This window comes from Oncorhynchus keta, unplaced genomic scaffold (genome assembly GCF_023373465.1).
Source record: "Oncorhynchus keta strain PuntledgeMale-10-30-2019 unplaced genomic scaffold, Oket_V2 Un_contig_2742_pilon_pilon, whole genome shotgun sequence".
NCBI lineage: Eukaryota > Metazoa > Chordata > Actinopteri > Salmoniformes > Salmonidae > Oncorhynchus > Oncorhynchus keta.
The window spans coordinates 33,608-58,230 of record NW_026285516.1 but is presented as its reverse complement, the minus strand read 5'-3'; the positions used below and the strand labels follow the sequence as shown (position 1 = coordinate 58,230).

General features: G+C 44.5%; 1 protein-coding gene and 2 long non-coding RNA genes across 3 annotated transcripts; 2 read left to right on the top strand and 1 right to left on the bottom strand.

Annotated features, from left to right (window-relative positions):
* The first annotated feature begins 264 nt into the window (after positions 1-264).
* On the top strand, positions 265-24,612 carry LOC127922860 (heat shock 70 kDa protein 14-like). The gene is made up of 14 exons (XM_052506777.1): positions 265-373; positions 661-741; positions 2,890-2,972; positions 4,967-5,015; positions 8,961-8,983; positions 9,087-9,154; positions 9,316-9,511; positions 13,782-13,808; positions 16,345-16,500; positions 17,090-17,192; positions 22,957-23,169; positions 23,249-23,410; positions 23,475-23,542; positions 24,454-24,612. Exons 1-14 carry the CDS (start codon positions 317-319, stop codon positions 24,530-24,532), a joined length of 1,365 nt encoding a protein of 454 aa, XP_052362737.1. The 5' UTR covers positions 265-316; the 3' UTR covers positions 24,533-24,612.
* Positions 10,206-10,714, top strand: LOC127922865 (uncharacterized). The gene is made up of 3 exons (XR_008112672.1): positions 10,206-10,341; positions 10,426-10,554; positions 10,597-10,714. It is a non-coding gene; the product is annotated as an uncharacterized LOC127922865 (long non-coding RNA).
* LOC127922864 (uncharacterized) lies at positions 23,572-24,205 on the bottom strand. The gene is made up of 3 exons (XR_008112671.1): positions 23,871-24,205; positions 23,657-23,830; positions 23,572-23,617 (listed from the first exon to the last, which is right to left on the bottom strand). It is a non-coding gene; the product is annotated as an uncharacterized LOC127922864 (long non-coding RNA).
* Positions 24,613-24,623: the final 11 nt, after the last annotated feature.

Sequence of the window (24,623 nt, the reverse complement as noted above, 5' to 3'; positions counted from 1 at the left end):
CCACACATGATTCCTACATGTTTATTATGAATCCCAGCCCCAATCCCTCCAGGAGGCCTTTTGGTAGGCCGCCATTGTAAAGAATAATACGTTATTAACTGACTTGGCGAGTTAAATAAAATAAAAACAGCAGCAACTCTCCGGTACCTGCTGCAATCTACGTCAGCTGACGCCAGACCTCTTCTGATTGGTTTCAGTAAACATCTCCGATTGGCTGAATATCGAGTCAGTTCCTGCAACGTTTTACTCTGATTGGTTTAAAGTCAAATGAACTTTAACCTTGGTGGTTCAGCTTCGCAGTGATTTTTCAACAAGCATGGCGGCCATAGGAGTACATTTCGGCTACACATGTGCCTGTGTCGCTATTTTTAAGGTATTGTTGCTGCCTGTAGTAACGTTTTTGGCGGTGGGACTAGTCTCTGTTTTCAGTTATGAAGCGATATATTCAGGAGGTCCGGAAAGATCCGGTTAAACATGTTTTGACAATGAGTTAGTTACCGGTAAATCTAGACAATGTTAGAAATGGAGTGAATGAGTTGGCTACCGGTGTTAACCATCTAGTAAACTAACGCTAAAACAACTTGCTTGGCTTTTAGAGATGGTTGTTGTTATCGGTCAAGCCAGGATGGGAGGATTTAGACAGTGTTGTGTTTTGTTCAGGATGGCCGAGCGGAGGTGGTCGCCAATGACGCCGGAGACCGAGTCACTCCTGCCGTGGTGGCTTACCGAGACACGGAACAGGTATCACACGACGACCTAACATCACGTTCAACTATTACATCTGATAAATATTTGTATGGGACCAATACCATTTGATCGGGATAACGAAATGAACATTCGCGGAGGCGGTTTTTGTCATCGCAGGAAGCTGTAGGTTGTTGTTGCTCTGGTCTGAACATTAACATGAGGTCATGGTTTTGTAAGTACAAGGACCTTGTCTTTCATATCAGCGATAAATAATCCAGGTTAAGTTGATACACACCTTTAATAAGGTTAGTGCTCCCACACGGACACATCTCCGTGTTAGTGCATGTTTCCAGAAAAGAGATGGAGGTGTGACCTACAAATGAATTTAATTATTATTACCATACAAACATGTATTCTACCTTAAGCCTTCAAGCCTGTTTAGAAATAGGTCAATGCCCATTTTTAGACAAAAGTAGCTCTTTACATTTACATTTAAGTCATTTAGCAGACGCTCTTATCCAGAGCGACTTATCAAAAATATAAATGCAACCATTTCAAAGATTTTACTGAGTTACAGTTCATATAAGGAAATAAATTCATCAGGCCCCAATCTATGGATTTCACATGACTGGGAATACAGATATGCATCTGAGTTACCTTGTTTTTAAAAAGGTAATGGGGGTGGATCTCCACCCCAGGAAGTCTTTTGTTTTGTTGGTCCTTTTGAACCAATCACCTCTTTTGCTTATGTTTTACAGGTGGTAGGCTTACCACAGATGGGCTTCATAAAATCACATTTCAGGCAACACTATAGGCTACACCTCAGTAAGGACAGGTAGCGATGTGTTTTTTGTGTAGTCTGGACCTGCCTTGAGTTCCACAGACATTGGTTTTTGCTCCAGTCTGGACAAAATCTGAACCAATCATAATGTGATTGAGATTTGGTGCGGTGTAGTCCGGTCTTGATTTCATACCTCCACGGACGTTGATTTCTGGTCTGGACCAAATATGAACCAATCACTGGTGTCTTTGTTTGGTTCAGATTTTGTCCAGTATGGACCAGCATTGATTTGGCCAAAACACAGATGTCTATAAATGACATGTTTTCAACTTTCATTCAAAACCAAAAATGAGCCCCCCCCCCCGATGTTGAAACATTTTTCAACGTCCTAGAAAATGTATTTTAAAGGTACGGAAAATGTCTTTTCACCTTTTAATTCGGAGACTTAATTGAATCTTACTTCAACGTCTGGAAAATACTTATTTTTACACGTCTTTGCAATGTAATTCTGCTTACTGGGCTTATTCTAGTTTTGCTGGGAGCACGTTTTTGAGTCTCGCCTTGGTCGGTAATTGTGTTTGTCCGTAGCTTATGCCTACCCATACCCTAACCCTACCATGGGGCACTCTGTTCACAATGTTGACATCAGCAAACCGCGACCAGTTCTCAACTCTCAGACATCGAGGGATGGAAAAACCACATGTGCCTGTTTCATGAGCTGAAATAAGATGCCAGAAATGTTACATTCACACATTATCTCAAATGATGTTTACATCCCTGTTAGTGAGCTTTTTTCAGTCTGTCATAAAACCTCTTTGTGGGGGGAAATGTGTTCTGATTGGCTGGGCCTGGCTCCCCAGTGGTTGACTAATTTCCTTGTATGAACCATATCTCAGTAAAATTGTTGCATGTTACATTTTATATTTTTAAGTATAATTAATATTATTTACCTCAAACGATAGAGAAACCTGTTATTACTGTGGTGGTGTACAGAGCATGTAGGATCATATCTCTTGTCATGATGTCCTCCCTCTGTCATCTCACACTGTAACCCTCCCTCTGTCATCTCACACTGTAATCCTCCCTCTGTCCTGTCCTCCCTCTGTCCTGTCCTCCCTCTGTCCTGTCCTCCCTCTGTCCTGTCCTCCCTCTGTCCTGTCCTCCCTCTGTCCTGTCCTCCCTCTGTCATCTCCTCCCTCTGTCATCTCACACTGTAATCTCACACTGTAACCCTCCCTCTGTCATCTCACACTGTAACCCTCCCTCTGTCCTGTCCTCCCTCTGTCATCTCACACTGTAACCCTCCCTCTGTCCTGTCCTCCCTCTGTCATCTCACACTGTAACCCTCCCTTCACCTCCCTGTTCAATCCGTCTGGCCTATCCTCCATCTGCCTCCCTCTCATCGCTCGCTCTCTCTGCAGATAGTAGGGATTGCGGCTAAGCAGGGTCGTGTCCGAAACGCAGCCAACACTGTGGTTAAAGTCAAACAGGTGCTGGGGAGGAGGTGAGTGTCTGTATTACAGTTGAAGTCGGAAGTTTACATACACTTCGGCTGGAGTCATTAAACTAGTTTTTCAACCACTCCACAATTTTCTTGTTAACAAACTATAGTTTTGGCAAATCGGTTAGGACACCTACTTTGTGCATTACAAGTCATTTTTCCAACACATGTTTACAGACTGATTATTTCACTTGTAATTCACTGTATCACAATTCCAGTGGGTCAGAAGTTTCCATTCACTAAGTTGACTGTGCCTTTAAACAGCTTGGAAAATTCCAGAAAATTATGTCATGGCTTTAGAAGCTTCTGATAGGCTAATTGACATCATTTGAGTCAATTGTAGGTTTACCTGTGTATGCATTTCAAGGCTGGATCTTCAAACTCTTTACTTGACATCATGGGAAAATCAAAATAAATCAGCCAAGACCTCAGAAAGAAAATGTAGACCTCCACAAGTCTGGTTCATCCTTGGGAGCAATTTCTAAACACCTGAAGGTACCGTGTCCATCTGTACAAACAATAGTACTCAAGTATAAACACCATGGGGCCACGCAGCCGTCATACCGCCTCAGGAAGGAGACTCGTTCTGTCTCCTAGAGATTAACGTACTTTACTGCGAAACGTGCAAATCAATCCCAAAACAACAGCAAAGGACCTTGTGAAGATGCTGGAGGAAACAGGTACAAAAGTATTTATATCCACAGTGAAACAAGTCCTATATTGACACAACCTGAAATGTCAGCAAGGAAGAAGCCACTGCTCCAATACCGCCATAATAATATATAATAATATATGCCATTTAGCAGACGCTTTTATCCAAAGCGACTTAGTCATGTGTGCATACATTCTACGTATGGTTGGTCCCGGGAATCGAACCCACTACCCTGGCGTTACAAGCGCCATGCTCTACCAACTGTGCTACAGAAGGACCACTAAAAAGCCAGACTACGGTTTGCAACGGCACATGGGGATAAAGATGGTACTTTTGGAGAAATGTCCTCTGGTCTGATGAAACAAAAATAGAACTGTTTGGCCATAATGACCATGGTTATGTTAGGAGGAGAAAGGGGGAGGCTTGCAAGCAGAAGAACACCATCCCAACCGTGAAGCACAGGGGTGGCAGCATCATGTTGTGGGGGTGCTTTGCTATAGATGGGACTGGTGCACTTCACAAAATAGGTATCATGAGGTAGGAAAATTATGTGGATATATTGAAGCAACATCTCAAGACTTCAGTCAGGAAGTTAAAACTTGGTCAAAGCCCTGACCTCAATCCTAAGGAAAATTTGTGGGCAGAACTGGAAAAAGCGCGTGTGAGCAAAGGGAGGCCTTCAAACCTGGCTCAGTTTCACCAGCTCTGTCAGGAGGAATGGGCCATAATTCACCCAACTTATTGTGGGAAGCTTGTGGAAGGCTACCCGAAACGTTTGACTCTAAGTTAAACAATTTAAAGGCAATGCTACCAAATACTAATTGAGTGAATGTAAACTTCTGACCAACTGGGAATGTGATGAAATTAAAGCTGAAATAAATCATTCTCTCTACTATTATTCTGACATTCCACATTCTTAAAATAAAGTGGTGATTCTAACTGACCTAAAACAGGGAATTGTTACTTGGATTAAATGTCAGGAATAGTGAAACTCAGTTTAAATGTATTTGGCTAAAGTGTATATTAGCTTCTGACTTCAACTGTATGTTCCCAATGTTCTAGAGAATGAACTCACCTCATGTTGTTGGGTTAGGGAGAATGAACTCATGTTGTTGGGTTAGGGAGAATGAACTCATGTTGTTGGGTTAGGGAGAATGAACTCATGTTGTTGGGTTAGGGAGAATGAACTCATGTTGTTGGGTTGGGGAGAATGAACTCATGTTGTTGGGTTAGGGAGAATGAACTCATGTTGTTGGGTTAGGGAGAATGAACTCATGTTGTTGGGTTAGGGAGAATGAACTCATGTTGTTGCTTCTTCCCCTTTTTCCTCTCCTCCTGTCGGCAGTTTTGAGGATCCTGAGGTGCAGACGCATAAAGCTGAGAGTAAATGTCCTGTGAGTTTTCAACCCTCTACCCCCTATTAGACTCTCAGTGATTAACCCTCTACCCCCTATTAGACTCTCAGCCATTAACCTGGTATACCTGTCTCTATTAGACTTTCAGTGATTAACCCTCTACCCCCATTAGAGTCTCGGTGATTAACCCTCTACCCCCATTAGACTCTCTCAGTGATTAACCTGGTATACCTGTTCCCTATTAGACTCTCAGTGATTAACCCTCTACCCCATTAGAGTCTCGTGATTAACCATCTACCCCCATTAGACTCTCAGTGATTAACCTGGTATACCTGTCTCTATTAGACTTTCAGTGATTAACCCTCTACTCCCCATTAGAGTCTCGGTGATTAACCCTCTACCCCCTATTAGACTCTCAGTGATTAACCTGGTATCCCTGTCTCTATTAGACTCTCAGTGATTAACCTGGTATCCTGTCTCTATTAGACTCTCAGTGATTAACCTAGGTATCTGGTATCCCTGGCTCTATTAGACTCTCAGTGATTAACCTGGTATACCTGTCTCTATTAGACTCTCAGTGATTAACCTGGTATACCTGTCTCTATTAGACTCTCAGTGATTAACCTGGTATACCTGGCTCTATTAGACTCTCAGTGATTAACCTGGTATCCCTGGCTCTATTAGACTCTCAGTGATTAACCTGAGTATACCTGGCTCTATTAGACTCTCAGTCAACCCTATACCCCTCTATTAGACTCTCGGTGATTAACCTGTTATACCTGTCTATTAGACTCTCAGTGATTAACCTGGTATACCTGTCTCTATTAGACTCTCAGTGATTAACCTGGTATCCCTGGCTCTATTAGACTCTCAGTGATTAACCCTGGTACCCCCTATTAGACTCTCAGTGATTAACCCTGGTACCCTGGCTATTAGACTCTCAGTGATTAGCCTGGTATCCTGGCTCCCTGTCTCTATTAGACTCTCAGTGATTAACCTGGTATCCCTGTCTCTATTAAGACTCTCAGTGATTAACCTGGTATCCCTGGCTCTATTAGACTCTCAGTGATTAACCCTCTACCCCCATTAGACTCTCAGTGATTAACCTGGTATACCTGGCTCTATTAGACTCTCAGTGATTAACCTGGTATACCTGGCTCTATTAGACTCTCAGTGATTAACCTGGTATCCTGTCTCTATTAGACTCTCAGTGATTAACCTGGTATACCTGTCTCTATTAGACTCTCAGTGATTAACCTGGTATACCTGTCTCTATTGGGCTCTCAGTGATTAACCTGGTATACCTGGCTCTATTAGACTCTTAGCCAATTAACCTGGTATACCTGTCTGCATTAGACTCTCAGTGATTAACCTGTTATACCTGTCTCTGTAGACTCTTAATGATCAACCCTCTACCCCTATTAGACTCTCAGTGATTAACCTGGTATACCTGTCTCTATTAGACTCAGTGATTAACCTGGTATACCTGTCTATTAGACTCTCAGTGATTACCCTGGTATACCTGTCTCTATTAGACTCTCAGTGATTACCCTGGTATACCTGTCTCTATTAGACTCAGTGATTAACCTGGTATACCTGTCTCTATTAGACTCTCAGTGATTAACCTGGTATACCTGTCTCTATTAGACTCAGTGATTAACCTGGTATACCTGTCTCTATTAGACTCAGTGATTACCCTGGTATACCTGTCTCTATTAGACTCAGTGATTAACCCTCTACCCCCATTAGAGTCTCGGTGATTAACCCTCTACCCCCATTAGACTCTCAGTGATTAACCTGGTATACCTGTCTCTATTAGACTCTCAGTGATTAACCTGGTATCCCTGTCTCTATTAGACTCTCAGTGATTAACCTGGTATACCTGGCTCTATTAGACTCTCAGTGATTAACCTGGTATCCCTGTCTCTATTAGACTCTCAGTGATTAACCTGGTATACCTGTCTCTATTAGACTTTCAGTGATTAACCTCTACCCCCATTAGAGTCTCGGTGATTAACCCTCTACCCCCATTAGACTCTCAGTGATTAACCTGGTATACCTGTCTCTATTAGACTTTCAGTGATTAACCCTCTACCCCCATTAGAGTCTCGGTGATTAACCCTCTACCCCCATTAGACTCTCAGTGATTAACCTGGTATACCTGTCTCTATTAGACTCTCAGTGATTAACCTGGTATCCCTGTCTCTATTAGACTCTCAGTGATTAACCCTCTACCCCCTATTAGACTCTCAGCCATTAACCTGGTATACCTGTCTCTATTAGACTCTCAGTGATTAACCTGGTATACCTGGCTCTATTAGACTCTCAGTGATTAACCTGGTATACCTGTGTCTATTAGACTCTCAGTGATTAACCTGGTATACCTGTCTCTATTAGACTCTCAGTGATTAACCTGGTATCACTGTCTCTATTAGACTCTCAATGATTAACCTGTCTCTATTAGACTCTTAATGATCAACCCTCTACCCCCTATTAGACTCTCAGTGATTAACCTGGTATACCTGTCTCTATTAGACTCTCAGTGATTACCCTGGTATACCTGTCTCTATTAGACTCTCAGTGATTAACCTGGTATACCTGTCTCTATTAGACTCTCAGTGATTAACCTGGTATCCCTGTCTCTATTAGACTCTCAGTGATTAACCCTCTACCCCTATTAGACTCTCAGTGATTAACCTGGTATCCCTGTCTCTATTAGACTCTCAGTGATTAACCTGGTATCCCTGTCTCTATTAGACTCTCAGTGATTAACCTGGTATCCCTGGCTCTATTAGACTCTCAGTGATTAACCTGGTATACCTGTCTCTATTAGACTCTCAGTGATTAACCTGGTATACCTGTCTCTATTAGACTCTCAGTGATTAACCTGGTATACCTGTCTCTATTAGACTCTCTGTGATTAACCTGGTATCCCTGGCTCTATTAGACTCTCAGTGATTAACCTGGTATACCTGGCTCTATTAGAATCTTAATGATCAACCCTCTACCCCCTATTAGACTCTCAGTGATTAACCTGGTATCCCTGTCTCTATTAGACTCTCAGTGATTAACCTGGTATACCTGTCTCTATTAGACTCTCAATGATTAACCTGGTATACCTGGCTCTATTAGACTCTCAGTGATTAACCTGGTATACCTGGCTCTATTAGACTCTTAATGATCAACCCTCTACCCCCTATTAGACTCTCAGTGATTAACCTGGTATCCCTGTCTCTATTAGACTCTCAGTGATTAACCTGGTATACCTGTCTCTATTAGACTCTCAGTGATTAACCTGGTATACCTGTCTCTATTAGACTCTCAGTGATTAACCCTCTACCCCCATTAGACTCTCAGTGATTAACCTGGTATACCTGTCTCTATTAGACTCTCAGTGATTAACCTGGTATACCTGTCTCTATTAGACTCTCAGTGATTAACCTGGTATACCTGTCTCTATTAGACTCTCAGTGATTAACCCTCTACACCCTAATAGACTCTCAGTGATTAACCTGGTATACCTGTCTCTATTAGACTCTCAGTGATTAACCTGGTATACCTGTCTCTATTAGACTCTCAGTGATTAACCCTCTACCCCTATTAGACTCTCAGTGATTAACTTGGTATACCTGGCTCTATTAGACTCTCAGTGATTAACCCTCTACCCCCATTAGACTCTCAGTGATTAACCTGGTATACCTGGCCTCTATTAGACTCTCAGTGATTAACCTGGTATCCCTGGCTCTATTAGACTCTCAGTGATTAACCTGGTATCCCTGGCTCTATTAGACTCAGTGATTAACCTGGTATACCTGTCTATTAGACTCTCAGTGATTACCCTGGTATACCTGTCTCTATTAGACTCTCAGTGATTACCCTGGTATACCTGTCTCTATTAGACTCAGTGATTAACCTGGTATACCTGTCTCTATTAGACTCTCAGTGATATTGTGTAATAGAGAATCTGATGATGATGTGTTTCAGGTTGTCAACAAGGAGAGAAGCCAGTGTATGATACCTGATTAGACTACCTAAGATGACTCAGATTGTAACATGTCTGACGACTTAACACAATGATGTATGCCAATAGAGAATCTGATCCTACACAAGGAGAGAAGCCAGTTATGAGATGACACTGATCCCAATTCCCCCTCCCCTGATCCTACACAAGATGAAAGGTTAGATTAGATGAAAGGTTAGATCCCAGATGATTGACTGGGCCTAAGCAATATGGTAGCCTATCAGGGAGCAACTTAAAACTATTGTCAAACTACATCCACATGTGAAAACAGGTCCACTTGGAACCGGGCCACCCTCCCATCTATTGTTGTTTCCATAGAGACTGCTCAATCGGCCTTGGGCGCTGATGTCACAGAGGCTGTCATCACTGTCCCCTTTGAGTTCGCACATGCTCAGAAGGCGGCGTTGAGGGCGGCTGCGGAGGCGGCAGGGTTCCGTGTGTTGAGGCTGATCCACGAGCCAGCTGCTGCTCTGCTGGCCTACGGAATCGGACAGGACTGCCCCTCTGGGAAGAGGTGCACACTACTCCTCCTCCTGTATGAACTACAGGCCGACCGATTTTATTGGAGAACCAAAAAAAAGCCGATACTGAATTAATCGGAAGATTTTTACATGTGTGTTTGTAATAATGACAATTACAACAATACTGAATGAACCCTTATTTTAACTTAATACATCTATTTAAGTCTCATGAATAATTACGTGTTCAATTTGGTTTAAATAATGTAAAAATGCAGTGTTTGGGGAGAAAGTGCAATATGTGTCCATGAGAACATATGAAAGCTGTTTTATTCCCAGGTAAGAAGTGTTATTTCTCTCATACCGTTCAGAATCTATTGAGGTTGTCTTATTGGTACATAGTATTGCCAGTCTAATCTGGTGGTCTTATAGGTACAAGTATTCCCAGTCTAATCTATTGTTTTAGGTACTATAGTATTGCCAGGAATCTATTGGATGGTCTTACTATTTCTGCCAGTCTAATCTATTGATGGTCTTATAGGTACTATAGTATTGCCAGTCTAATCTATTGGATGGTCTTATAGGTACTATAGTATTGCCAGTCTAATCTTTATTGGATGGTCTATAGGTACTTTAGTATTGCCAGTCTAATCTATTGGATAGTCTTATAGGTACTATAGTATTGCCAGTCTAATCTATTGGATGGTCTTATAGGTACTATAGTATTGCCAGTCTAATCTATTGGATACTCTTATTGGTACTATAGTATTGCCAGTCTAATCTATTGGATGGTCTTATTGGTACTATAGTATTGCCAGTCTAATCTATTGGATGGTCTTATAGGTACTATAGTATTGCCAGTCTAATCTATTGGATGGTCTTATAGGTACTATAGTATTGCCAGTCTAATCTATTGATGGTCTTATAGGTACTATAGTATTGCCAGTCTAATCTATTGATGGTCTTATAGGTACTATAGTATTGCCAGCCTAATCTATTGGATGGTCTTATAGGTACTATAGTATTGCCAGTCTAATCTATTGGATGGTCTTATTGGTACTATAGTATTGCCAGTCTAATCTATTGGATGGTCTTATTGGTACTATAGTATTGCCAGTCTAATCTATTGATGGTCTTATAGGTACTATAGTATTGCCAGTCTAATCTATTGGATGGTCTTATAGGTACTATAGTATTGCCAGTCTAATCTATTGGATGGTCTTATAGGTACTATAGTATTGCCAGTCTGATCTCGGGAGTTGATAGGCTGGCTTGTATGTGCTTGCGAAGAGCTGCTAATCATAAAGCCTGTGCTACCACCACTCAGTCAGACTGCTCATAATAAACTAAGAAATTGAGATGGTGCTTATTGCTAAGTCAGACTGCTCTAATAAACACACAGAAATTGAGCCTGCTGCTCTGGTCAGACTATAGAAATATGAGCCAGAACCGCTAAGTCAGATGCTTATAGGTACTACAGAAATAGAGCCTGCTCTAACCACTCAGTCAGATGGTCTTAAACACCAGAACTATAGTATGCTGCCAGTCTAATCTATTAAACACACAGGATGGCTCTTACCAACACTTGGTACTACCAGCTCCTCGGGAGTTGAGACTTGAAGTCATAATGTGCCTGCTGCTGCCAACCACTCAGTCAGACTGCTGGCAAACACAGAAATATGAGCCTGCTGCTGCCTACCACCACTCAGTCAGACTGCCTGTAATAAACACACAGAAATGGGCCTGCTGCTGCCTACCACCACTAAGTCAGACTGCTCATAATAAACACACAGAAATATGAGCCTGCTGCTGCCTACCACCGCTCAGTCAGACTGCTCATAATAAACACAGAAATATGAGCCTGCTGCTGCCTACCACCACTCAGTCAGACTGCTCATAATAAACACACAGAAATGTGAGCCTGCTGCTGCCTACCACCACTCAGTCAGACTGCTCATAATAAACACACAGAAATATGAGCCTGCTGCTGCCTACCACCACTCAGTCAGACTGCTCATAATAAACACACAGAAATATGAGCCTGCTGCTGCCTACCACCACTCAGTCAGACTGCTCATAATAAACACACAGAAATATGAGCCTGCTGCTGCCTACCACTGCTCAGTCAGACTGCTCATAATAAACACACAGAAATATGAGCCTGCTGCTGCCTACCACCACTCAGTCAGACTGCTCATAATAAACACACAGAAATATGAGCCTGCTGCTGCCTACCACCACTCAGTCAGACTGCTCATAATAAACACACAGAAATATGAGCCTGCTGCTGCCTACCACCACTCAGTCAGACTGCTCATAATAAACACACAGAAATATGAGCCTGCTGCTGCCTACCACCACTCAGTCAGACTGCTCATAATAAACACACAGAAATATGAGCCTGCTGCTGCCTACCACCACTCAGTCAGACTGCTCATAATAAACACACAGAAATATGAGCCTGCTGCTGCCTACCACCACTCAGTCAGACTGCTCATAATAAACACACAGAAATATGAGCCTGCTGCTGCCTACCACCACTCAGTCAGACTGCTCATAATAAACACACAGAAATATGAGCCTGCTGCTGCCTACCACCACTCAGTCAGACTGCTCATAATAAACACACAGAAATATGAGCCTGCTGCTGCCTACCACCACTCAGTCAGACTGCTCATAATAAACACACAGAAATATGAGCCTGCTGCTGCCTACCACCACTCAGTCAGACTGCTCATAATAAACACACAGAAATATGAGCCTGCTGCTGCCTACCACCACTCAGTCAGACTGCTCATAATAAACACACAGAAATATGAGCCTTTGGTCATTAATATGGTAAAATCTGAAAACTATAATTTCGAAAACAAAACGTTTATTCTTTCGGTGAAATACGGAACCGTCCCTAGTTAATATTGCCGGCTAACATGAATTTCTTTTAACTAAATATGCAGGTTTAAAAAATATATATTTCTGTGTATTGATTTTAAGGAAGGAATTGATGTTTATGGTTCGGTACATTTGTGCAAAGATTGCTTTTTTTTACTCGGCAATGCACTTTTGTTAAATCACCCGTTTGGTGAAGTTGAAGTAGGCTGTGATTCGATGATGAATTAAAAGGTATTGATTATTTATATATATATATATATATATAACGCAGGACAAGCTGTTTAACCCTGTAATATCATCAACCATGTGTAGATAACTAGCGGTTATGGTAAGAATCAACCATGTGTAGATAACTAGCGGTTATGGTAAGAATCAACCATGTGTAGATAACTAGCGGTTATGGTAAGAATCAACCATGTGTAGATAACTAGCGGTTATGGTAAGAATCAACCATGTGTAGATAACTAGCGGTTATGGTAAGAATCAACCATGTGTAGATAACTAGCGGTTATGGTAAGAATCAACCATGTGTAGATAACTAGCGGTTATGGTAAGAATCAACCATGTGTAGATAACTAGCGGTTATGGTAAGAATCAACCATGTGTAGATAACTAGCGGTTATGTTAAGAATCAACCATTTAGATAACTAGCGGTTATGGTAAGAATCAACCATGTGTAGTAACTAGGGTTATGTGTGAAGGTGTGATATAGAATCAACCATTTAACCCTGATAACTGTCAAGATAACTAGTTATGGTAAGTATCAACCATGTGATAACTAGCGGTTATGGTAGAATCATGTCCTGTGTATAAACTAGGTGGGTAAGATAACTGTGTGTGACGGTTATGAATGGTGGAATCAACCATGTGTAGATAACTAAGCCATGGTACAGAATCAACCATGTGTAGATAACTAGCGGTTATGGTAAGAATCAACCATGGTAGACAGCAGAATCAAACGGTATGGTAGAATCACATGTGTAGATAACTAGCGGTTATGGTAAGAATCAGATGTGTAGATAACTAGCGGATTTATGGTAAGAATCAACCATGTGTAGATAACACACACCTGGTTATGGTTCAACCATGGTAGATAACACGGTTATGGTACACACCTGGCTGCAGAGTCAAACGGTTTAATGCTATTAATCTGGTGCAGAGTTCAAACGGTAACACCACACACACACCTGTGTGTGAACTGAGTTCAAACGGTGAACACACACCTGGTGCAGAGTTCAAACTGTAACACACACACCACACCTGGATGCAGAGTTAAACGGTAACACACACACACAGAGTAACAAACCTGGCTGCAGAGTTCAAACGGTAACACACAGCATGTTTGTATAAACTACAACATCAACCTCTAGTCTGCAGAGTTCAACGGTAACACCACCAGGTGAATTAGTTGGTGCAGAGTTAAACGGTGGGACACACACACCACCTGGCTGCAGAGTTCAAACGGTAACACACACACACACACATTGGTGCAGAGTTCAAACGGTAACCACAAACGGTACACACACACACCTGGTGCAGAGTTCAAACGGTAACACACACACACACGCACACACCTGGTGCAGAGTTCAAACGGTAACACACACACACACACCTGGCTGCAGAGTTCAAGTGGAACTGACAGCATTTTATCAACATATCAACATCAACAATCTGTTCATAGGGACCCCAGGATGAATGAGTTTTTATTTTGTACATATTCTGACCAGTGACCACTTGGATGGGGGCCATTTTCACACTTCCATAGAATGTAGGGATGACGTCCGCGTGCCTCCCAGCTGAAACACAGAATGTAGGGATGACGTCCGCGTGCCTCCCAGCTGAAACACAGAATGTAGGGATGACGTCCGCGTGCCTCCCAGCTGAAACACAGAATGTAGGGATGACGTCCTCGTGCCTCCCAGCTGAAACACAGAATGTAGGGATGACGTCCGCGTGCCTCCCAGCTGAAACACAGAATGTAGGGATGACGTCCGCGTGCCGTGCCTCCCAGCTGAAACACAGAATGTAGGGATGGCGTCCACGTGCCTCCCAGCTGAAACATTTCCATAGAATGTAGGGATGACGTCCGCGTGCCTCCCAGCTGAAACACAGAATGTAGGGATGACGTCCGCGTGCCTCCCAGCTGAAACACAGAATGTAGGGATGGACGTCCGGCGTGCCTCCCAGCTGAAACACAGAATGTAGGGATGACGTCCGCGTGCCTCCCAGCTGAAACACAGAATGTAGGGGTGATGTCCGGTCGTGCCTCCAGCTGAAACACAGAATGTAGGGATGACGTCCACGTGCCTCCCAGCTGAAACACAGAATGTAGGGGTGATGTCCGCGTGCCTCCCAGCTGAAACACAGAATGTAGGGATGACGTCCGCGTGCCTCCCAGCTGAAACACTTCCATAGAATGTAGGGATGACGTCCGCGTGCCTCCCAGCTGAAACATTTCCATAGAATGTAGGGATGACGTCCAGCGTGCCTCCCAGCTGAAACATTTCCATAGAATGTAGGGATGACGTCCGCGTGCCTCCCAGCTGAAACATTTCCATGGGTTATTATATCATGACCACATTTGGTGATGTTTTGGACTTCGTCAAGTTTTCTAGAGGTGAGCCAAAGGCCGATGTCTACGGTCCTTCGTCGGTGATTGGTCAACAGTAGGGATTCTTCATTAAGGTCTTTGTTGTCATTCAACGACAGAATTCTAAATCAGGTGAACAGAAGGATTTGAGTTCCTGTATGTTTCTTTCATCACACCATGTCCTCCATTAGTCATGAGGCATACGCCCCCGCCACTCTTCTTACCAGAAAGATGTTTGTTTCTGTCGGCGCGTGCGTGGAGAAACCCGTTGGCTGCACCGCCCGGATAGCGTCTTCCCAGTGAGCCATGTTTCCGTGAAGCAGAGGGCGTTACAGTCTGTCCCTCTGATGTGATGACTTGTATTCATTGATAAAAACCAAACTATTAGTTAGATGTCACATTGCTGACTAAGATCTCCTCTGCAAAAATGTCAAGTTAATTAAGGAAGCCTATATTGGCGTCTCCTTCATTTTCAAGTGAAGTTCAGTATGCTAGCACATTCGTTTGGTTCGCTATTTGGCCATCTGAACTCTGAACTGAAGCATGCTGGCCCGGCCTGTCGGCTCCCCCTCCACCTGGCCCGTCGGCTCCCCTCCACCCGGCCCGTCGGCTCCACCCGGCCCGTCGGCCCCCCTCCACCCGGCCCGTCGGCCCCCCCACCCGGCCCGTCGGCCCCCTACACCCGGCCCGTCGGCTCCACCCTCCACCCGGCCCCCGTCGGCTTCCCCCTCCACCCGGCCCGTCGGCTTCCCCCTCCACCCGGCCCCTGTCGGCTTCCCCCTCCACCCGGCCCGTTGAAGCTCCCCCTCCACCCGGCCCGTCGGCTCACCCTCCACCCGGCCCGTTGGCTTCCCCCTCCCCCCCGGCCCGTCGGCTTCCCCCTCCACCCGGCCGTCGGCTTCCCCCTCCACCCCGGCCCCGTCGGCTTCCCCCTCCACCCGGCCCATGTTCCCCTCCACTTCCCCCTCCACCCGGCCCGTCGGCTCCCCCTCCACCCAGCCCGTCGGCTTCCCCCTCCACCCGGCCCGTCGGCTTCCCCTCAGTCTTGTAGTGGATGCGAGCTTCAACTGGAAGCCAGCGGGCGACATGGGAAGGTCGTCTTCCCTACATCTGATCCCTGGTTTTAAAGGTGCCTGCCTGTCTGTCTGTAGGTCGTATAAACAGGATGTTAGTAGTAACCCACGGGCCATGTTGAAGCTGTCTGCCTGTCTGTCTAAACAGGATGTTAGTAGTAACCCACGGGCCATGTTGATAAAAACAGGATGTTAGTAGTAACCCACGGGCCATGTTGAAGCTGTCTGTCTCTCTGTCTGTAGGTCGTATAAACAGGATGTTAGTAGTAACCCACGGGCCATGTTGAAGCTGTCTGTCTCTGTCTGTCTGGGCCATGTTGTCTGTCTCTGTCTGTAGGTCGTATAAACAGGATGTTAGTAGTAACCCACGGGCCATGTTAAAGCTGATGAACGGAGCAGACATGGCCAAACATTCTCTCTCCACGCTGGGTTCTGCTAATTGCTTCGTTGACTCGCTACACGACGGCATGGACTTCGACTGCAACATCTCCAGGTGACTACACTACCCACAAACCCCTGCTCTCTTACCCACCACAATGTGTATTTTTATTTATTTACTTAACTAGTCAAGTCGGTTAAGAACAAATTCTTATTTACAATGACTGCCTAACCCAAATAACTCTGGGCCAATTATGTGCCGCCTTATGGGGACTTCTGATCACGGCCGGTTGTGAGACAGCCCTGAATGGAACCCGGGTCTGTAATGACACCTCTAGTACTGCGATGCAGGGCCTTAGACTGCTGCACACTCCCTCACAATCCCCCTCTTCATACAGTGCCACAGGAAAGTCACGCTGTGTGGTTACCTCTTCTTCTCAGGGCCTTAGACTGCTGCACACTCCCTCACAATCCCCCTCTTCATACAGTGCCACAGGAAAGTCACGCTGTGTGGTTTCCTCTTCTTCTCAGGGCCTTAGACTGCTGCACACTCCCTCACAATCCCCTCTTCATACAGTGCCACAGGAAAGTCACGCTGTGTGGTTTCCTTTCCTCAGGGCCTTAGACTGCTGCACACTCCTCAAATCCCCTCTTCATACAGTGCCACAGGAAAGTCACGCTGTGTGGTTTCCTCTTCTTCTCAGGGCCCGTTTTGAGCTGCTGTGTTCTTCCCTGTTCAACAAGAGTGTCCAACCAATCAGAAGCCTGCTGGAGACGACTGGGCTCTCTACTAGCGACATCAACAAGGTAACCCTGACCTACCTAACATGGCTCTGGAAGTGACCATGTCTCTGTAAATACATATAGTTACATATTATTTTATTAATGGTAAAGAGTATGTATTTTTTTTTGGGGGGGTGAGACCATGTCTCTGTAAATACTGGACATATAGTTACACACACTTTACTATTAATAAAATAATATGTATTTTTTTTGTGGGGGGTGAGACCATGTCTCTGTAAATACTGGACATATAGTTACATATTATTTTATTAATAGTAAAGAGTATGTATTTTTTGGGGGTGACGTGTCAACGTGTTTGCCTTGATCCCTAGTTTGGCTTTCTCCGACAAAAAACAAATCATTATTTCACCTGACTCCTGTTCTCTCTAAACCTGAGAGGTCACCTTCCGACTAGATTACTGCAATGCTCTCCTTGGTGGGCTCCCTCAAAAAGCATCCACAGGCTGCAGCTTGTGCAGAACAGCGTTGCCAGGGTCCTTACAGGAGCCCAGAAATCAATCAATGAAATTGATTTATATAGCCCTTCGTACATCAGCTGATATCTCAAAGTGCTGTACAGAAACCCAGCCTAACACCCCAAAGAGCAAGCAATGCAGGTGTAGAAGCACGGTGGCCAGGAAAAACTCCCTGGAAAGGCCAAAACCTAGGAAGAAACCTAGAGGAACCAGGCTATGAGGGGTGGCCAGTCCTCTTCTGGCTGTGCCGGGTGGAGATTATAACAGAACATGGCCAAGATGTTCAGCATGGTCAAATAATAATAATCACAGTGGTTGTAGAGGGTACAACAGGTCAGCACCTCAGGAGTAAATGTCAGTTGGCCTTTCATAGCCAATCATTAAGAGTATCTCTACCACTCCTGCTGTCTCTAGAGAGTTGAAAACAGCAGGTCTGGGACAGGTAGCACGTCCGGTGAACAGGTCAGGGTTCCATAGCCGCAGGCAGAACAGTTGCAACTGGAGAGGCAGCACAGCCAGGTGGACTGGGGACGGCAAGGAGTCACCATGCCAGGTAGTCCTGAGGCATGATCCTATGGCTCAGGCCCCCTGAGGGAGAGAAGGAAAGAGAGAAGGCAGACCATTCCATAAAAATGGAGCTCAAAAGGAGAAAGCCCTGCCTCCAACTGTTTGCTAAGCAATTCTAGGGACAATTAGGAGACCTGCGTCTTGTGACCGTAGCGTACGTGTAGGTATGTACGGCAGGACCAGATTGGAAAGATGGGTAGGAGGAAGCCCATGTAATGCTTTGTCGGTTAGCAGTAAAACCTTGAAATCAACCCTTGCCCTTGCCTTAACAGGAAGCCAGTGTAGGGATGCTAGCACTGGAGTAATATAATCGCATTTTGGGGTTCTAATCAGGATTCTAGCAGCCGTATTTAGCACTAACTGAAGTTCATTTAGTGCTTTATCTGGGTAGCCTGAAAGTAGAGCATTGCAGTAGTCTAACTTAGAAGTGACAAAAGCATGGATTAATTTTTCTGCATCATTTTTGGACAGAAAGTTTCTGATTTTTGCAATGTTACGTAGATGGAAAAAAGCTGTCCTCGAAATGGTCTTGATATGTTCTTCAAAAGAGAGATCAGGGTCCAGAGTAACGCCGAGGTCCTTCACAGTTTTATTTGAGACGACTGTACAACCATCAAGATTAATTGTCAGTTCCAACAGAAGATCTCTTTGGTTCTTGGGACCGAGAACAAGCATCTCTGTTTTGTCCGAGTATAAAAGTAGAACATTTGCAGCCATCCACTTCCTTATGTCTGAAACACAGGCTTCCAAGAGGGCAATTTTGGGGCTTCACCATGTTTCATCGAAATGTACAGTTGTATGTCATCCGCATAGCAGTGAAAGTTAACATTATGTTTTCGAATAACATCCCCAAGAGGCAAAATATATAATAAAAACAATAGTGGTCCTAAAACAAAGCCTTGAGGAACACGGAAATGTACAGTTGATTTGTCAGAGGACAAACCATTCACAGACAAACGGATATATGTCTGACAGATAAGATCCAAACCAGGCCAGAACTTGTTCTTGTAGACCAATTTGGGTTTCCAATCTCTCCAAAAGAATGTGGTGATCGATGGTATCAAAAGCAGCACTAAGGTCTAGGAGCACGAGGACAAATGCAGAGTCTCAGTCTGACGCCATTAAAAGGTCATTTACCACCTTCACAAGTACAGTCTCAGTGCTATGATGGGGTCTGAAACCAGACTGAAGCGTTTTGTTTACATTGTTTGTCTTCGGAAGGGCAGTGAATTGCTTCGCAACAGCTTTTTCAATTTGTTTTTGAGAGGAATAGGAGATTCGATATGGGCCGATAGTTAAAAAAAATATTTTCTGGGTCAAGGTTTGGCTTTGTCAAGAGGCTTTATTACCGCCACTTTTAGTGAGTTTGGTACACATCCAGTGGATAGAGAGACGTTTATTATGTTCAACATAGGAGGGCCAAGCACAGGAAGCAGCTCTTTCAGTAGTTTAGTTGGAATAGGGTCCAGTATGCAGCTTGACGGTTTAGAGGCCATGATTATTTTCATTATTGTGTCAAGAGATATACTATTAAAAAACGAGAGTGCCTCTTGATCCTAGGTCCTGGGAGAGTTGGGCAGACTCGGGACAACTGAGCAATACGCAGATTTAAAGAGGAGTCTGTAATTTGCTCTCTAATGATCATGATCTTTTCCTTAAAGAAGTTCATGAATTGATCACTGCTGAAGTGAAAGTCATCCTCACTTGGGGAATGCTGCTTTTTAGTTAGCTTTGCGACAATATCAAAAATACATTTCAGGATGTTCTTATTTTCTCAATTAAGTTGGAAAAATAGGATGATCGAGCAGCAGTGAGGGCTCTTCGATACTGCACGGTGCTGTCTTTCCAAGCTAGTCGGAAGACTTCCAGTTTGGTGTGGCGCCATTTCCGTTCCAATTTTCTGGAAGCTTGCTTCAGAGCTCGGGTATTTTCTGTGTACCAGGGAGCTAGTTTCTTATGATAAATGTTTTTAGGGGTGCAACTGCATCTAGGGTATTGTGCAAGGTTAAATTGAGTTCCTCAGTTAGGTGGTTAACTGATTTTTGTCCTATGGCGTCCTTGGGTAGACAGAGGGAATCTGGAAGGACATCAAGGAATCTTTGTGATGTCTGAATTTATAGCACGACTTTTGATGGTCCTTGGTTGGGGTCTGAGCAGATTATTTGTTGCGATTGCAAACGTAATAAAATGGTGGTCCGATAGTCCAGGATTATGAGGAAAAACATTAAGATCCACAACATTTATTCCATGGGACTAAACTAGGTCCAGAGACTGTGACAGTGAGTATGGCCAGAGACATGTTGGACAAAACCCACAGAGTCGATGATGGCTCCAAAGCCTTTAGGAGTGGGTCTGTGGACTTTTCCATGTGAATATTAAAATCACCAAAATTAGAATATTATCTGCTATGACTACAAGGTCCGATAGGAATTCAGGGAACTCGTGAGAAACGCTGTATATGGCCCAGGAGGCCTGTAAACAGTAGCTATCGAAAGTGATTGAGTAGGCTGCATAGATTACATGACTAGAAGCTCAAAATATGAAAACATATATTTTTTTGTAAATTTAAATTTGCTATCGTAAATGTTAGAAACACCTCCGCCTTTGTGGGATGCACGGGGGATATGGTCACTCGTGTAACCAGGAGGTGAGGCCTCATTTACCACAGTAAATTCATCAGGCTTAAGCCATGTTTCAGTCAGGCCAATCACATCAAGATTATGATCAGTGATTAGTTCATTGACTATAATTGCCTTGGAAGTGAGGGATCTAACATTAAGTAGCCCTATTTTGAGATGTGAGGTATCATGATCTCTTTCAATAATGGCAGGAATGGAGGAGGTCTTTATTCTAGTGAGACCTCAGGAGGCTGAAGAAATGTGGCTTGTCACCCAAAACCCTGACTGATCACAATTGAGAGCAGGCACAGCCTGGTGCAAGATCATGACTGCAATAATGCATCACCGGGGGCAAACTACCTGCCCTCCAGGACACCTACACCACCCGATGTCACAGGAAGGCCAAAAAGATCATCAAGGACAACAACCACCGAGCCACTGCCTGTTCACCCCGCTATCATCCGGAAGGCAAGGTCAGCACAGGTGCATCAAAGCTGTGACCGAGAGACTGAATAACAGCTTCTATCTCAAGGCCATCAGACTGCTACCACCACCACTAACTCGAGGCTGCTGCCTAGAGAGGCTGCTGCCTAGAGAGGCTGCTGCCTACATTGATGCCCAAACACTGGCCACTTTAATAAATGGATCACTGGTCACATTAAACATTGCCACTCTAAATAATGGTACTTTAATAATGTCTACATATCTTACATTACTCATGACATTTACATACAGTTGAAGTCAGAAGTTCACATACACATTAGCCAAATACATTTAAACTCAGTTTTTCTCAAAACTTGGTCGAGTTTTTTATTTTATTTTTAAATTTGACCTTTATTTTACCAGGCAAGTCAGTTAAGAACAAATTCTTATTTTCAATGACGGCCTAGGAACAGTGGGTTAACTGCCTGTTCAGGGGCAGAACGACAGATTGTGTACCTTGTCAGCTCGGGGATTTGAACTTACAACCTTTCGGTTACTATTCCAATGCTCTAACCACTAGGCTACCCTGCCGCCGAGTTAAGATCACTTTAGTTTAAGAATGTGAAATGTAAAAATAATTGTAGAGAATTATTTTTTCCATCACATTCCCAGTGGGTCAGAAGTTTACATCCACTCAATTAGTATTTGGTAGCATTGCCTTTAAATTGTTTAATTTGAGTCAAACGTTTCTGGTAGCCTTCCACAAGCTTCCCACAATAAGTTGGGTGAATTTTGGCCAATTCCTCCTGACAGAGCTGGTGTAACAGAGTCGGGTTTGCAGGTCTCCTTGCTTGCACACTTTTTCAGTTCAGTCCACAAATTTTCTATAGGATTGAGGTCAAGGCTTTGATGGCCACTCCAATACCTTGAATTTGTTGTCGTCCACTGGCTCCAGGTCATCGATAACTAAATAAGGCAGGGCTTTACCTAGCAAATACTTTATCTCAGCTCACTGGTCACCATAGCAGCACGCGCTCCAGCAGGTATATTTCACTGGTCACCCCCAAAGCCAATTCCTCCTTTGGCCGCCTTTCCTTCCAGTTCTCTGCTGCCAATGACTGGATCGAATCGCAAAAATCACTTAAGCTGGAGTCTCTCCCCATCAAACTTTAAGCTTCAGCTGTCTTAGCAGCTTACCGATGGCTGTGTCCAGTGAATCTGTAAATAGCACAGCCGACTACCTCATCCCCGTATTATTACTTACTGGGGTGCAAAAGAGCAAGGGGGTATCTCTACTTCCACATCTATCACTCCACTATTAATGCTAAGAGCAAGGGGGTATCTCTACTTCCACATCTATCACTCCACTATTAATGCTAAGAGCAAGGGGGTATCTCTACTTCCACGTCTATCACTCCACTATTAATGCTAAGAGCAAGGGGGTATCTCTACTTCCACGTCTATCACTCCACTATTAATGCTAAGAGCAAGGGGGTATCTCTACTTCCACATCTATCACTCATAGAACTCCCCCCTCTCCATTTTAACTGTGTTCCAGGTGGTTCTCTGCGGGGGGTTTAACACTGTGTTCCAGGTGGTTCTCTGCGGGGGGTTTAACACTGTGTTCCAGGTGGTTCTCTGCGGGGGGTTTAACACTGTGTTCCAGGTGGTTCTCTGCGGGGGGTTTAACACTGTGTGTTCCAGGTGGTTCTCTGCGGGGGCTCTGCGAGGATTCCTCGGCTGCAGCAGATGATCAAAGATCTGTTCGCTGACGTGGAGCTGCTCAGCTCCGCCCCTCCTGATGAGGTCATAGCAGTCGGCGCAGCGATGGAAGCGGGCCTTCTAGTCGGGCGGGAGATTGGCTCCTCCCCAGAGTCTGTTACCGTGGAAGCCTGTGTCTCAGACATTCTGCTCAAGGTACACAGACACACACACACACACACAGATCAGTGACTAATAGAGTAGCTTCTGATTGGCTAATCTGTGTGATTGACAGGAGGTGGATGAAACAGGGGCTGAGGTGTTCTCTGTGCTCCTCCCCTCGGGCACGCCCCTTCCTGCTCGGCGACATCACATCCTGTCTGGTCCTGGCCGCCTGGCATCCCTCTGTCTGGAGCTTTACCAGAAAACCACAGAGCAGCCAGAGAGACTGGCCAAGGTACACACACACACACACACACAACCCCTCCACCAGAGAACCAACAGCTCTCTCTTATCTGCAGATTGTTCTGAGAGACCTGGAGACCAAAGAGGACAACCATGACATTGATGCCGTGGTGACCATGAAGAGGTAACACCCTGTGGACTGGACCTGGTATTTGGACCTGGTATTTGGACCTGTGTGTGTTTCAGCTGTGGACTGGACCTTGTATTTGGACCTGTGTGTTTCAGCTGTGGACTGGACCTGGTATTTGGACCTGTGTGTGTTTCAGCTGTGGACTGGACCTTGTATTTGGACCTGTGTGTTTCAGCTGTGGACTGGACCTGGTATTTGGACCTGTCTGTTTTCAGCTGTGGACTGGACCTGGTATTTGGACCTGTGTGTGTTTCAGCTGTGGACTGGACCTGGTATTTGGACCTGTGTGTTTTCAGCTGTGGACTGGACCTGGTATTTGGACCTGTGTGTGTTTCAGCTGTGGACTGGACCTGGTATTTGGACCTGTGTGTGTGTTTTCAGCTGTGGACTGGACCTGGTATTTGGACCTGTGTGTTTTCAGCTGTGGACTGGACCTGTGTGTTTTCAGCTGTGGACTGGACCTTGTATTTTGGTGTGTGTTTTCAGCTGTGGACTGGACCTTGTATTTTGACCTGTGTGTGTGTTTTCAGCTGTGGACTGGACCTTGTATTTTGGTGTGTGTGTGTGTGTTTTCAGCTGTGGACTAGACCTTGTATTTGGACCTGTGTGTGTGTGTGTGTGTGTTTTTTCAGCTGTGGACTGGACCTTGTATTTGGACCTGTGTGTTTTCAGCTGTGGACTGGACCTGTGTGTTTTCAGCTGTGGACTGGACCTTGTATTTGGACGTCTGTGTGTGTTTTCAGCTGTGGACTGGACCTTGTATTTTGACCTGTGTGTGTGTTTTCAGCTGTGGACTAGACCTTGTATTTGGACCTGTGTGTGTGTGTGTGTGTGTGTTTTCAGCTGTGGACTAGACCTTGTATTTGGACCTGTGTGTAACCTGTGTGTGTGTGTGTGTGTTTCAGGGACGGCTCTCTCCATGTGAGCTGTGTGGAGCAGAACAGTGGGAAGACTGAAGCCATCAGTATATCAGCAGCCTCCTGATTTCACCACCAGCTCCAAGTTAATGTCACTATACTTGTTGAAGTTCCTTTTAAAGTTTAAATAAAGACATTTTGGTTTAACTTGGTTCCTT